Here is a 16,168-nt window from a genome sequence, read left to right as displayed (position 1 = left end):
GCAATGGCAACACCTAGAATTTGATCCACCCGGATAGAGGGAGAAAGGGCTGAACACGGAGGGTGGGTGGGGTAACAGTAAATGCAGTAACCCTAGATGTAATAGCAGCACCTAGATTTGGGACACCTGGATAGAGGGAGAAGGGGCCTAAGACACAGGGACAACAGTAAATGTAGTACCCAATCAGGGAAGTGGAGCTGGATGGGAAACAAGGAAATTGGTCCGGACAGGGTCAGGACAGAGGGAGCCTGATCATATGCACTATTCCCTGGACACCAGCTCCAGGCACGGTGCAGAGATTGGGCAGGCGGTTCTGAAGAACCTTTTTGCTTCTTCCTATATGAGGCAGGTTGTCACAGCTCCACCCTATTTTCTTGTTTGGTGGAGTCACCCACAATGATGGCGGAAAGGAGATGGAACTTATGAGTAATTAAAGTTACTCACTGTAGCGACTAGAGTACTCCTAGTCCCCTTTCCTCCATACGTCCCACCCACCTTTCTTTGCTAGTATGCCAAAGGCTGAAATGTAGTAAGAGTAGCCAGGTATCTAAGCATCCGATGTGTTCAAAGGGGACTGAAGTGAGGTGCGGTTGGGTGCGGCCTCTGTGCGTTGCCACTTCCAAGCCCACGCGCTATACTAAATTTAAAGGCGAAGCTCAATTTTTCACTGCCAATGGCTCGTGCTGGCGGTTGCCTACAAGGATGGAGGAAAGGGGACTAAGGACCATGAGTACTCTAGTCACTACGGTGAGTAACTTTAATTTTTATTGCATTGATCATTCGATCTCGCTGTTAAGAACCCCTGTACTTTTTTGACTTTTAGAAATTGGGAGTATTTGTATAAAAAGTGTAGTTGCACGAAACTGGAAAAATATGGTAATATGATTGGTTTGTGTGTAAGATATTCAAGGCAGAACACCAAACGACCCAAATAAAAATGTATTTTGACTCGTTTTTTGACTGGCTTGCAGAGACAGAAGACGCAGAAGAAGCAGGAGTGGATCGAGGTCCCCAAAGAAATTGCGATCACCTAAAAGAAAGCAGTCTAGATCCCCATCTCCTAGAAGGTTTGTAAATCGGGGAATGTTATTAATTGGATTGTTTGAAGGTTTATCGTATTTCTTTCATTCTTTAATAGTGACTTGTCATTGTGCTTCGTATGCAATTATTTACTGTCTGCGGCCAACATTTATATTTTGAGGGTGCTTTTATTTTGTGGTTAAGAGGGTTTTTCAAAACCTACTCTGAGAAGCCATCTTAAAGCTGCAACCAGTTCACACAAGTTGTAGAGCAAACTTTTAATGATACCGGAGCTGGGCAGTTAAGACACTGAAGGAGAAAGAAGCAGTTAACAAGCATAGTCTGTTAAATAAACTGTGTTTGAATACATTTTGGTGTTAACAATATAATGGCTAAAATGGGGTGAGGAAAAAGGTTGAGAAAAGTTGTAGAACTCTTAGCTAGGCTAGAAATACTTCAGTGACAAGAGCAACACTTTATAAATCATTTTATAGCTTTGTCATAGTAAAGCCTGTTATAAGCAGGAGTTCTTATTAATAAATATTTTAATGAGTGTTTTATGGGTGTGATCACCAGAGGGAGCCTATCTTGCTTCCTGTCAACTAGAGGTGCAGAAGGTCCCAGGGGGCCCTGTGGCAGATTTCATGTGTATGAAGGTGTTGGGCAAGATTGTATGCAGTAGTCTGTGGGAGACTGCACCATCCTTGTCCCCTTGGCAATAGTTCACTCAACCATTGGTATAAGCATGTACTAGACAAGTTGGTATAGTGACTGAGCAGCCAAGCTTATCTCAAGGGTGGTCAATGTGAGCTGTAAGGCTGGAACACAGTTTCACAGTTATTCAAATAAACGCTTACACACAGGGTTTCTTGATTAAACAATTATTTAACAGGGAGCAATCATTTCACACCAAATATACTTCAATAATTACACTTTGTTTCGCTAAACCAGTTGATACCCATTGGGGATGGTACACACACACTTCCTACACCCTCAGGTGACTTAAATAACTAGGACACTGTGGACATTGATTTATCACTGACACATTTAGAGCAATACTGAGATTGGTGTGGAAAGAAAAAGATGAGGGAACAAAACAATGGTTAACAAATTTCTGATGCTTGGTAATCTGCTTAGAATCACATGCTGTGCATATGGTCCGACATCCAGTGGTAACCGCAGAGTATTGCATCTGGTCTTTTGGGGACCAAAAGGGGACGTCGGCATAGGCGTGTCTGTAACACTATCCCTATCGTGACGTGTAGTGTACCCAAAATCCCTCATGTGCCGCGGTCCCTCAGATAGTTTTTTTTGCCCAGAATACTGATCGCCCTATAGTGGAGCTCTTACATTAGAGACCTTGTTTATCTTAAACCGACTTGTCGGTTATTCCCCCTTTAAGTCACTTCGATGGCAGAAACAACTTCAAAGAAGACTGCAGGGATTTGTCTACGGCGGTGGTTTTCGGCACCTGAGAGCCGGCGGCTGAAGCATCCATGTGGCTGGGCCCTCTGGCCAGCCTTCACAGTAGGGAGAGTGGGGTTGGGGTGGCCATATCTGTCTTTCCTCTTTCCACCTCTTTACCCTCTAGGTCTGGGCATCTTTTTTTACACCTTTTGCTATGGAAAGGACTCCATTTAGGTTCTGCCCTAAGTGTAGGGTCAGATACCCGTGAAAGGACGAGCAGAGGACGTGCAACTCCCATCTCCCCTTAGATCACGACAAGAAGCGGTGTGCGGCTTGTAAACTCCTTTGGCCTAAGACCCTTAAGGAGCGCTGTGTCAAGTGGTGGGCCGCGCACGGTATGTCGCGGGCGGACCCCTCTTCCCCCACCGCCACACCTGCCAAAAGTGACGGGGGCACCTCCGATGACCAAACATCCGTTGCGGATGTGATGGACCTCGCGGTGAACACTTATTGGTCCGCCACTCCCGTCCCCGACCCTTCAAGCCCTGACACTAGTCTCGCTTCAGGGACAACCGGCGACGGGGGCGTACAAAGAATGCATTACACTAAACACACAACCCCTCCACCTATTTTGACGGGTACGTCAAAAGGTGAAAGCGCCAGTAGGGCGGTCAAACATTTCGGCAGTTTCCTCTGATCATTCACATCAACAGCCTTCCCCACATCCGCCGCAGCGTTTTGCGACTGGGCATTCCAAAACAAACAAGGGCACTACCCCTAAATCAGGTTTACAGGTCGAAGCGTGGAATTTCGAAGGTCCCTAAAGGGCCGTTAGGCCCAAAATCTACGACTGGGCCTCAATGCAAAAAACCTAACGCTAGGCGTTCTAATGCCGCGGTAGGTGGTAAAGCTACTGATAGACCTTCAGACCCACTAACTCGTGCCGATTCAGCAATGATTGAACACAGTAGCGCAAGAATTACTTCGGCGGTTGGGCTGATACCTGTTCGGTCGAAAAACATGGGGCAGGCCGTGGACAAATCATAGATATGCCATGGTGCCCCGATTCTCGCGAGACCTACGAGGACAGTCAGGAGCCTCTTTCCAACACCCTGAATGACAAATTTCGGCATCTATGGGCGGAAGATGACATTTTTCCACTCTAGGCCCTTCTGGTTCCTCTAAGGGGACAAGGGAGACATTTGAAGGGTGTATAGATCGTCTTGAAAAAAATATCAATTTTTATTCCTTCCCTGAAAAGGTCTTGTGGAGAACCTAATCTTAAATCAGCTTCACATTTCCAAGAAGATCAGCCCTCGGTCCCCGTCCATCATGAAGACCTCGTCCAAATGGATACAATCAGGACATTTACAGTGAAGATGAAGAACCTTCCTTCCTGCAGGGCTACAATGAGGACCAGGCAGATGCCACAGACAATTGGGAAGAAACCCAGCAAATGGGGAAGGATCCATGGATGCTCCCCCAACAAGATCAGGACGCTGATGTTCTGTTCTGTGACTGGTTTTTCCTCCGTCAACCCCGGCTTGCCAGGCCTCTCCTGTAGACGACCAAATGGCCTTCAATGCCATGTTAAGGAAGGCAGCAGCTCACTTTCAAATCACTACTCGAGCAGTACCCGAGCAGGACTTTGTAGAAGACATTCTCAAGGAGAAACCCCCCTCATGCCAGGCCATTCCTCTCCTTAATTCTGTTAAAAGAAGATTGGTTCCCTCCCTGGTGTCGCCAGCTCAGATCCGGGCAGTGAACCCAAGAGTAGAAAAGTTATTTCGGCCAGCTCATTCGGACCCTCAATACATTAAAGGGCATGCCACCCCCGACTCCCTAGTAGTGACTACCATCCGGAAACGGGCAGGAGTACCCCTTGTTACGGGGGAGGCGCCTCCAGTTAAAGAATCCATGAGGTTGTATGTTTTAGGTAAGCGGGTTACCTATGGTGCTGCATATACCACACGCATAGCAAATAACACTACGCTGCTGGCGAGTTATGCAGATGCTCAATGGAACCTAGTACAGGAAGGTCTCCAAGAGGCCCCAGAACCCGTCAGGTCCAGGCTTCTCACCATTGTGGCGGAAGGCAGGCAAGTAAACCAGAATGTAATAAAGAACACTCTGGACACTTCTGAGACAGCAGGAAGGTCTCTGGCCCAAGGCACTTTGCTTTAGCGGCACGCTTGGCTTCGTAACTCGGGTTTCAAGCCTGAGACACAGGCTGCTCTCATCAACAAACCCATTGAAGAAACTAGCCTCTTCGGAAAGGCGTTCGATGAGGCCCTGGAAACGGCCAAAAAAGAGCATGTGACTCTTAAGTCCCTGCAGCAGATTACTCAACCTTTCCCCCAAAGGGGAGGTAGTTCTCGTCGGTCCTTTCGAGGGCAGTCCCATGCAAGTCAGAACTATAGCACTGGAAACTTTAATGCTGGACAAACATCAGGAAGCCCTGCATAGTAACCACCAAGGGGGTCAGCGACGTGGCAAAGCCAGAGGTAGAGGCCCCAATCCTAGAAGAGCCGCAGCCTCTGGTCAGAAATGACCATCAAATCGGGTCCCCTCCCATGTTACCCCGGTCGGGGGAGGTGGGGCGGCACTTAACATCTTTCCTCATGGTAAGGGATAACTTCAGACCAGTGGGTCATAAAGACGGTCGCCCACGGGTACTGTGTGGAATTCGCCCGACCTCCACAATTCAGACCACCGTGCTCACAGCGCCTCTCACTGTACCATCTGGAGATCCTGAATCAAGAGGTGGAAGCGCTGCTGGGAAAGGATGCAATAGAAGCCGTCCCTATTCTTCAGGTAAACAAGGGTATGTATTCAGTGTACTTCCTTGTACCCAAAAAGGACCTCACCATGCCCTGTTCTAGACCTGCGCCCAGCGAACAAGTTCATAAAACCTCAAAGGTTTTGAATGATAACACTACAGGAAGTGATCCAACTGTTGAAACAGGGTGGGACTACATGGCAACATTGGACATGAAAGATGCCTACTTTCATATTTTAATGTTGCTAGTGCACAGGAAATATCCTCGGCGCCAAGGGTGTTTACAAAAGTCCTGGCAGTAGCAGCAGCACACCTGCGCAGACCATCAATCCCGGTTTACCCTTACCTCGACAACTGGCTCATAACAGGGGACTCATACGACACATGTTTTTTGAACACCCAAAAGACCGTAGACCTTCTGTTCAGTCTGGGGTTCTCTATCTACAAGAAAAAATCCAGTCTAGTCCCCAGTCAAATAAAACAATTTCTGGGAGCTCTAATCCGGACGAAAGACAGCCTTGTCTTCCACTCCAACAAGAGGGTTCAGAACATGCTTTTTCAGATCCCTCAATATGTAGCCTGTCTGGAGGTGACATTATGCAAAGCCATGCGTTTGCTAGGAATGATGGCGTCATGCATATACTTGGTTCCCCACGTGCGGCTGCGCATGCATCCCATGCAAGAGTGGCTCAACAGCCAGTGGTGTCAGGCCAGCAAACAATGGGAAGATCTGGTAGTTGTCTCGCAGCCCTCGTTCTCTCTGCAGTGGTGGTCAAGGGAAAACCTCTTGAAGGGGAAAACCTTCACCACCCCTGCAGTGGAAGCCACTCTCACGACCGACGCATCTCTTGCGGGCTGGGGCCCACACCTGCTTAAGCAGACGGCGCATGGAGTGTGGTCCCCACAAGTAGCGTCCAACCATATAAATTTACTGGAGCGATTAGCGGTGTTAAAGGCCTTTCAGATACAACTACTAGGGAAGACAGTGCTGATTCTAACAGACAGCACTACAGCCATGTATTACCTGAAGTAACAGGGGGGCACTCGCTCTCCATGGACTATCCAAGCTGTCCCAAAACATTTGGATGTGGGCTCTCAAACACAAGATGTTTGAGTTCCCCTGGAACATGTTGGGACAACAATCTTCTGGCAGACTTGCTGAGCAGAGATTTCCCTCTGCCCATAGAGTACGAATAGCGTCTGCACGAAGACCTCACATCCAACGTCTTCGCAGAATGGGGCTTCCCAGAGATCGACCTGTTGGCGACTCAGGAGAACGCTGTCATGATCACTGCTTCCAAGGAGCCAGGGACCAGCCCAACGTCCTTGGAAGCAGGCCCCTAATCCTAGGCACCAGCCGGTCCCCACTGGGACCTTTTGGACCTTGTCCTGGCGCCGGTGGCACCAGGCTCATCTAAACCATCGGTCCCGGCACTGGAAGCGCCGGGCTCATAATAGGTGTGAAGATGCTTGGGTGGACTTACCTGCAGCAGACCATGCTGCTTACTTACCAGCCACTTAGAAGCCATCTGTGAACAGGAACTACTTTCTTACCTGGGTGTGGGGCAGCTCTACTCCCTGGATACAGCACTGGAACTCTTCTGGAAACGAACTCTTTTCTTACCTAGACGGGGCCATGGAAGAAGACGCCTCATCACTCCAAGGCTATTTAAACCACACCCGATAGATGAAGCGTGCTTCGCGTTATTCTGCATCTGCAGCAGAACGCTCACCGAGTCTGCTCCGGCCTTTCTTCTTCCGATCCTGAACCTGCAAGAATCCTACTTACCATTTCTGCATCCAGATAACAGCAGCACCTGCAAAGACAAGAAACAGGTTAGCAAGGCGAACTTGACACGCAGTGCTTACTCACCTGATCCATCGGCTGCGGCCGTTTCATCATGCCGCATCTCCACCTGCAAAGACAAAAGCATTGCCATACTTACCGGCACGCTGTGAATTCCGGAATCCTTCATTCTGCATCGCCGCCTGTGAAAACAAAAGCATTGTACTTACTGGCTTTCCGCGAACTCCAGCGCTGCTGTCTAGCATCTGAAAGACAAAAAGAGGAGACAAAGACAGGCATTTACTTACGCGCCCTCCGCGCTCGTCGCCATAGAACGCCTGCGGATACTCCGGCGTCTCTTCAGCACGAACAAGGCTGCAAGGAAAAAGACCATTAGAGCGCTTGCCTTACTTACGAAGTTCCAGGCGCTTCACTCCATCTTCCATCTCGAGAGTCCTGCAAGACAAAAGGGGAAAAGTATTATACGAGTCTTATTTGATATTAAAGTGCCATGCACCAAAAGACTATAAAGACTAAAAGGTGTCCAGAAACTCGCCGCTCGTGCAAATGACGGTAATCATCCTCTGAATTCAAGAGGCCTAGGTTTCACCAGTGAAGGAACTGGCAACGGCACCCTGCATCAGACGCAGATGGAGAGTCCAGCATTCACCTATTTAAGAAACCTCACTCTTCGAGTCCGACACACAGTGCGAAGAGGTTGGACCCCAGAAGCCAATCGATTCCTGCACATCACTTTTCGAGTCAGACACCTTCCTGCCAAGACCCGCGCCTCCGTGGGAATCAGGAGAGCGTTACAAACGCCCAATGCCAAGACTTCGCCTCCAGGTACACCTAGCACCGCTCCAAGGGGAACAGTATCTGGATAACATGGACAGGGAAATTTGTCTGTGCTCAAAACAACCCCCCCCCCCCCCAAGACTCCCCTTCTCAACAAGATGGTGCACAAGATGCACCAGGAACCAGTCACCTTGATACTGGTGGCCCCGCCAACCCTGGTTCGCTCATCTAATGGAAATGTCCCTCTCCCCACCAGTAAAACTAGCCTGCCCGTACAACATGTTGTCTCAGGACAGGGGGAGACCCTACACCATGCCCACAAACTCTGAACTTAGAAGCCTGGCTCCTGAGGTCATAGTTTGGACACTTTCAGCTCCCTCAGAGGTGCATGGACATACTCGGGGAAGCTAGAAAACTGAACACCCGTTATTGGTATGCCAGCAAATGGAAACGTTTTGTCATCTGGTGTAATGCCAAGGGCGTCAATCCCATTGATTGCTCACCCACACACATTGTGCTGTACCTAACCCATTTGTTGGACCGTGTTAGTCTTCAATTCCCTAAAGGTTCATCTGGCTGCTTTTCAGCCTACACCACATCACAACAAAAGGTGTCGTGGTGGAAGGTGCTCCAAAGTGAAAGCTGCTGTAGGCAGAAACACTGCGGCATGGAAACACAACCGCGTTGTTTCTGCCTGCCTTGGCCATCACTTTGGGTCTCCGGTGCTCCCCTGGGGGAGCACCGGAGACCCAAAGTGATGGCCACGGCAGGCAGAAACCCAACGCGGTTGTGTTTCAAAAACGCTGCGGTTTTTCTTTCTCAGGCTCCTCCGGCTTGGAGGAGTGCGAGAAACTTGGAAAGAAAAACCACAGCGTTTTTGAAACACAACGTATTTGTTTGCGGTAGCTTCAGATTGGAGCCCAGAGGGCTCCAAGCTGAAGCTACCGCAAACATAAATACGTTTTTAAAGCTGTGGTTTTATTTCTAAGTTTTCCGGGCTCCTCCAGCCCGGAAAACTTAGGGAAAAAAACGCAGCTAGTGCTTATTTAAAAAAAAAAAAAGCACTTAACGAGATGCAGCTGCAGCTTTCCTGCCTGTAGTCTCTGGTCCCCGTCCTCTGAGTCCGGCACCAATGAAGCAAAAGCCACCCATTGGTAGCTTTGGTTTGCTACAGCTGGCTGGCCTTTGCTTCATTAGTGCCGCAAACGCGAGCACAGGCGGCATCCATTTCACAAAATGGATGCCCCCTAGAGCTTGAAATTTTAAAGTTTGAGCTTCATTTGCTCGAAACTTTGCATAGGGACTTAAAAATATATATATATTTTGGGTATTTGTTTTATTATTGGCCATCTTTTTGCCCAATAATATTTCTGACCGAACCATTCCTTTAAGAAACCATCTTCAAAAACATGGCTCCTGTGATTTTTAGCTACCGGTGTTCGCGGTCGGGCAAAACCATGGTAGTTCGTTGTAAAACCACTGCCACCAACCCTTTCAATAGGAAAGGGTAGCATTTGACTGCTACAAAAGTATTTAGACACGGGGGATACTATGCAACCCCTTCAGCACTCCATTGTAAGATGGTGTGTGCTGGACCTAGGAATTTGGAAAGACTAGTAAAGTCAATTTCGCTTTACATTCTCTGGGAAACAGTTTATCCCAGAGAAGGTATTAAAACCTTTGGGAAGTCTAAAAGACATCCCTTTGTCACTGCACTGAGGGTGCTGTGTAACACATGAAAAGATGATGCCTATGGAGTTATCTAAAACTCCATAATCAAAGAACACAAGTGTAAAACACACATCAAAGTACACGAGTGTGGGGAAAACGTGCTTGCACTCTTTCCAGGTAAGAAAATAACGTCCTCAAAATCCAGCAAAGTTGCTGGGGGTCTCTAAGGTGAAGGGAATTAGCACATTTATGAGAATTCTCCATAACATGGGGGTGTTTGGCGTCACCAGCCTTGCCTAGTTTATTAGAAATGCTGGCTGGGGAACTGCATGTCTGTATGTACAAGGGGCAGCTCATACGCCTCGTCGCACTTAGCCAGAGCAGGCGTAGATGTCCAGTAAACAAAATATGAATTTGGTTGGAATGACAGATACCCCAACAGAGACTGATGGATCGGGGAATCTCATCTGAACTTCTGACTTATCCATCTGGTTACATATTGTATTTTGATGTATTTTGTTTTTAGAGATTTCCTTGTGTTTTTTCTTTAAGAATTATTTTTCTCCTTTTAAATTTTAAACTGTTTATCTTGTATGTATATGTGATGTGTTGTCATATGTTGTGGCTATGGCACTTTAAATAAAATAAAAAATACCATACCTGCCCTCTAGGCCCCACAGCTCTTCGTATACACAAACAATCACTTTGATTGTGTTAGGGGCTTTGTGGCCCCAGGGATGGATTTTTTTACTGGATGTCTATCATGGATGCCCAGTAACGCATACCATGCCTGCCCCCTGGGCCTCGTAGCCCCAATTGCATACGGGGTGGCTTTTTACCCAATTTCTTTAAAAACTATGCTCTGAAATACCTTTTAACCCCTTATTTTAAGATTCCCGGCGGAGAACTCCCCTGAGCCTTCCTTGATTGATTTCGGCTCCCTCCCTGCACTCTGTCGCTATGGCATATCTGGGGGAAATATTTATGCCACTCCACTTAACAAATTCACCAGCCACCACTGGCCCTTGGAGCAGGGTGGGTGGAGCCCAGGGATTGTGGTGGGAGCAGAATGCTGAGGGAGCCATGGGATAGTGGTAGGAGCAAGGTGGGGAGAACCCAGGGTCTCGGGTGGGGTGGGCAGAGCCCTAGGACTGGGCTCTGAGTGGGATGAAGGAGCCCAGAGACTGCGATGGGAGCAGGTGGAGATCCCAGGGACTATATTGGGAGTAGCGTGCAGTGATGGCGCGCACTAGTTCATAGCCATTTGGATTTAATGTCAATTTGCTATTTTTAGTGGGGCCCGGCCTGCACAAATTTTGCTCGGGGGCACGGGTCAGGTCAAAAGTTTTAAGACCACTGTTCTAAAGCATAGCAACTGCGTGCCGATTTTAAAACATAGTGTGCTCAGCAGACTGTTCTACTCTTATTGCTCACAAATTTTGTGAATTGCATAATTGTTTGTCATTTACCAATCCATCATTGCAGTTCCAATTGTGGCTGCTTTTCTGTTCATCTTAATAAATACTGTTTTCATTTCAGACATAAGAAGGAGAAAAGAAAGGATAAGGACAAGGAAAGGGAGAAAGATAGAAGCAGAGATGAAAGGGAGCGATCAACCAGCAAAAAGAAGAAAAGCAAGGACAAGGAGCGAGATCGGGAAAGAAAATCTGACAGCGACAAAGACGTAAAAGTAAGTTGGGGAAAGGATTCTGTATTATAATATTGTTTTTCAGTAAATTAAATATCAAAAGCTAACATTACCTGTTTAAACTTTTTTAGCAGGTCACAAGGGACTACGATGAAGAAGAACAAGGTTATGACAGCGAGAAAGAAAAAAATGAGAACAATTTGGTGTCTGAATCATCTTCCCCTAAAGTGGGGGATGAGCCAGTGGAAGCAGTCGTTACTGAGGTTGTGAAAGAATCAAAAGTAAATGGGGACGATCATCATGAAGAAGATATGGATATGAGTGATTGAAAGCTGAAGACATACATCCGTGTCATTCCTGTGTGGATTGTCTTATTCGTTCTTCAACCGGATATGCTCTGCTCTTTGCTAAACATTTAAAGGTTATCTGCTACTACAGTTACTTCCATCAGTTGTGGGAAGTAGTACATGGATAACTTTACTTGGTTTTGGACAAGCAATTGACTAGCCAGGGAGTTTACTAACCTGATGATGCTACAAACGGGTGAAAGGTTGCATGCATCTACAGCAGGCATGGATTGTTAATGTTCGATATCAGTAGCTCAGTTCATTGTTTTCTAGAATTTGGTTCATTATAGTAATATAGGTAATTCACTGACTGCGTGTTAAAATGTGGCACACGTTAATGTTCTGAGGAAATCCTACAACACAGTTGATCGATTTGAGGATTTGTGAGAAATTCTTTCATTAAATCCGGAAATCTACATTGTTTAAATATTATTTAAAGCCATGTGCTAAATATTCATGTTTTTTCTGAAAGGTTAAAATGCACTAACCTTTGCGATGGTTAAGTATTCTGAAAAGGATTTTGATTCTGTGAAATTAGCTTTGGACACTTTTCACCATCTATCCATATATTTTCAATATGGTTTTACTTATTTTTCTGTCAAGATTTTGATTTCTTTTGACAGTGTGTTAAAGTGCATTACCACTATTCAAACAGTTTTGCGTAACTGGCACTACTAGGCAAGAGAGAATGTGTTGTGTTCTCTTTCACAGCCTTAGGACTTTTTTTTTTTTAAAGCTCCATACTTGGTGTAAAAAAATAGAAGTGCATTTTAAACTGCCCCTGTATGTTTTTAAAGCGAGTCTATTGGTATTGTACTTTTTATTTGATCTCAAGTTGTATAAACTAATGGATTTTTTTGTTACTGTCACTGCAGTAGACTATATTATGCACAGTGATTCCTTGTTATATGCAAAGTTGTAACTTGGCTATTAGTTTATGGAGAGTTTAAGAGCGTTTTACTTTTGTCCAGACGAAAAACAAAAGTAGGCTAAAGTCTGTGCCATGTTTATGTACAGTTTCTGAAGTTTGTTTTACAAAACCTTTCATAATAAAAACCCATACCCCCAGCTTTACATCCCTTTTAAAAAATAAGCGTTTGAAAATATTGAATGAAATAGTTTTTTTTTGCCAGGGAGACTAGAATTGTTCAGTGTATGCAGTCATTCTTTTTAATTTCACAACTGCGTCTCTTGGGTGGGCAACATGCAAAATGTGCTTGTTTTCGTACACTTTATTGGTATTTGTCAGGGTCTTAAAATGCACATTGTAACCAAGAACACTACCAGCTCCTCCAGACCCCGCCAAACATGAGCATTTTGTAATGTTACTTTAAAACGAAGGCAATTGGGTGCAACGTCAGGGCGTGGGAGTACTCTGCACCGCTTTTGTATTATCAGTATCCATTCTGTTGTGTTAGAAAGATATGTTCAGAGCTGTTGGGCCGTTTTTGTATCGCCCTCTGACGGTAAAGTAAGTTATAAAATGTCGTAATAGCAGGGGGACTTAAAGTCACTTTGGCCACCAAAAAGGTCCATGATAAAAAACACTTGTGAAAATCGTAAGTTCAAAGGCCTCAAAATGAGAATTCATACTTAACAAGAAACCCAAGTTACAATTTGAAAAATAGAACAGAGTTGACGATCATGTTATGTTACCTGGTTTGTATCGTGCACATCTGCCATTTGCTTGCCCTCTGGGTGCTCTGCTAGATCTGAAAGAGGGAGGCTTAGGTTTACCAGTGTTAAGAAATAATGTATGCAGTGCAACTGGTGTGGGACTACTCAAGACTTATCTCTTGGTATTGAGCAACCCCCTTTTAACATAGGCCTGTACTACACAAGTTGTAGTGTGACTGTGCAGCCAGGCTTATCCGAAGACGGGTAATGTGAGCTTTAGGGCTGTACATTGAAATCAGTAAATAAAGGTATCCAAGTAAACACACTTATAGTATAAATATTTATATTTCTGATGTTTGTTAATCTGCTTAGAATCACATGCTGTGCATAGGTCCGACATCCAGTGGTCACTGTGGAGTATTGCATTTTGTTTTTCGTAGTCGAAAAGGGACGTCGACAAGGCGTGTCTGAAACACTATCCCTATAGTGACGTGCGTTGTACCCACAATCCCTCACGCGTCGAGGTCCCTCAGATTGTTTTTTTCCGCCCAGCTACTGGTCGCCTTTACGCGGAGCTCCTCGAGAGACATTGCAAATTTCATCTCCTCGGCCTTTGGTCGTTTCTCATTAAGATTAAACACATAATCCCTCCCTCGACGCAGTTGTGAAGCTGTTCTCCGCCGAGCAAGATCTTCGACGGAGGGTACGAGCAGAGGAAATCCTTCGGCGTTGCCGAACACGTGGCCTGGCCTCGCAGGCCATATACAGTAGGGAGAGTGGGGTCGTGGGACATCTCTGGTTCTTTTCTGAGAATGCCTTTCCTCTTCCCCTTCCTTTCCCTTGGGGTGGTCATCACGATTTATTGCCTCGGCTATGGAGAGGACACCCTTTAGGTTTTGCCCGCTTTGCAAAGGCAAATTTACTTGGAAGGACAAGAATTCACGGTGTAACCGCTGCTTGCCCCTCGATCACAAGGAGGAAGGTTGCGCGGCTTGTCGGCTTCTTAAGCCTAAAACTCTAAAAGACCGTAGAGTTAAAAGGTGGGCGGCCTACGCGATGTCGAAGGCCGAAGGTTCACCCGCCGCTGCTACCACAGACAGTGACGAAGAACGCGATAACACGACCTCCGCTACGGAAGTCGAAAACCCCTCTAAGGAGCGCTCGCGCGCTTCGTCGTCTGTCCCTGGCCCCGACGGGCTCGGCTCATGCCCTGCTTATGGGGATGAACACCCCGGCAACATTGACGCACACAAAAACTCACTTAAGCACACAACCCACGGCTCTTCTTCGTCAAGGACGAAGAGAGCATCAGCGCCCAAGGAGACGCAGGTTCCACCGGCGGCCTCCTCGGACCGTTCAGGTTCGAAGCCCCTCTCGCAACCGCTGCCGCGACCAGCGACTGGGCTTTCGGCAAATAAGGGCGCCGCCCCCAAACCATCGGCGCATCAACAAAAGGCGCATGCCGCCTTAGAGCGATCGACACCCGTAGCGTCAAACGCAGGCCTCCGGTGACAAACGAGTCGCCGAGAGCTTGGCATGGATCGCTGTAGCCGACGCCCAGAAGCGTACGCCGAAGGACACGTCGAGCGCTACGCAGAAGTCGAAAGACACGCCGAAAAAGCCCGAAGAAAGGCAGGGACTACCCCCTTCAGTCGGGGGGTCACCCAGCACACCTGAAGGTTTTTCGGAGGGCGACGGGACACTTTCCTCGACGCTTTGGGAGAGGTCGAGCCGTTTTCAGCTAGATGACTCTATTTTTCCCCCGCCAGACCGCTCAGGGGTACCCCATGAAACCATGGAAAGACTCCACCTCTGTATGGAGAGGATGGAAAGATTTATTAATACCCAGACCTCTCAAACTCCCAAGAGAACTAGAGAAGGGCCTCAGGAGGACCCCAGGGCCAAACATCCGAGGCTAGTCAATCCCCAGCAGGACACAGCCTCAGACTTCCATAATGTGTACGACCTCACTGGGGAGGAACAATACTTGGAGGAGGAGGATGATTTTATGGACGATGAAGAGGGACAGAACCAGGAGGAAGGTCTGGAAGACAGGCCAGACATTAAAGGAGAAGGCTTCGAAGAAAACCCAGAAGAAGGACCTTCGCACCCCTGGCAATCCCCATCAGTATATTCCGACACTGATGTCCTAAACCTAAATCCTCCTGACAATTCACCGGTTAGGAACACATCTCCAATTGACGATCAACACACTTTCAATGCCCCGTTGCGCAGAGCAGCAGCACATTTCGAACTGGACACTGGGGAGCTCTCTCCAGAATTAGACTTTGTGGAAAGAGTAATTAAAGAGAAACCTCCGGTCAGCCAGACCATTCCCCTCCTCGCTTCAGTGAAGAGAAGAATCATCCCTTCGCTGTCCACTCCCGCATTGATCAGAGGGGTCAATCCAAGAATTGAAAAACTTTTCACTCCTTCACCCTCAGGCCCTTGCTAAAAGAGTAACTTCCTCGGCTGCCTTCTCAGCAAGAATTGCGAACAACAATTCTTTGCTTGCTAGCTATGCAGACGCGCAGTGGGCCAAACTGTGCAAGGACGCCGAGGAAGCACCAGAGCCATTACGTACACGCCTGCTTTCAACTATTGGCGAAGGAACCCAGGTGAACCAGAGCATTGTAAAAAACTCTCTGGACGCGGCAGAAACAGCGGGACGTTCCCTGGTGCAGGGACTACTCCTAAAACGCCATGTATGGCTGCGCAACTCAGGGTTTAAACCGGAGACACAGGCGTCTTTAATAAATAAACCTGTGGAAGACTCTAACCTCTTCGGAAAAGCAGTAGATGAAGCTCTAGAGATGGCTAAAAAAGAGTTTGATACTATCAAGACTCTTGACCAAATCTCTAAGCCCACTACCAGACGCGGCTATGGCAACACACGCTTTTTTCGTGGCCAACGCCAACAACAACAAAGTCAGCATCAACAGTACCCTGCCACCAATTACCAGACCAATAGTGGCCGGTACTGCCAAAGAGGCCAGCGCCGGGGTAAAGGGAGAGGTCGGGGGTCCACCCCCAGAGGCTCCCAAGCCCCCAACAGCTCCAAGTGACGCGAAGATTCGCGTCCCCTCCCATGCAAC

The 16,168-nt window shown here is 47.3% G+C and overlaps 1 protein-coding gene across 6 annotated transcripts in view; it reads left to right on the top strand.

The window, feature by feature from the left end:
* The window catches only part of SRSF11 (serine and arginine rich splicing factor 11), a 285,307-nt gene extending 272,783 nt beyond the window's left edge, over nucleotides 1–12,524 (top strand). For all 6 annotated transcript variants that reach the window (XM_069641924.1, XM_069641922.1, XM_069641919.1 and 3 more), the window contains 3 exons: nucleotides 972–1,067; nucleotides 11,001–11,151; nucleotides 11,241–12,524. In XM_069641924.1, the coding sequence (XP_069498025.1) occupies nucleotides 972–1,067; nucleotides 11,001–11,151; nucleotides 11,241–11,438 (445 nt within the window). In that variant the 3' untranslated portion in view covers nucleotides 11,439–12,524. The remainder of the gene's footprint in view (nucleotides 1–971; nucleotides 1,068–11,000; nucleotides 11,152–11,240) is intronic.
* The last annotated feature ends 3,644 nt before the right edge of the window (nucleotides 12,525–16,168 follow it).

This window comes from Ambystoma mexicanum, chromosome 1q (genome assembly GCF_040938575.1).
Source record: "Ambystoma mexicanum isolate Mex_15411 chromosome 1q, UKY_AmexF1_1, whole genome shotgun sequence".
Taxonomy (NCBI): domain Eukaryota; kingdom Metazoa; phylum Chordata; class Amphibia; order Caudata; family Ambystomatidae; genus Ambystoma; species Ambystoma mexicanum.
This window is presented reverse-complemented; position numbering and strand designations above follow the sequence as displayed.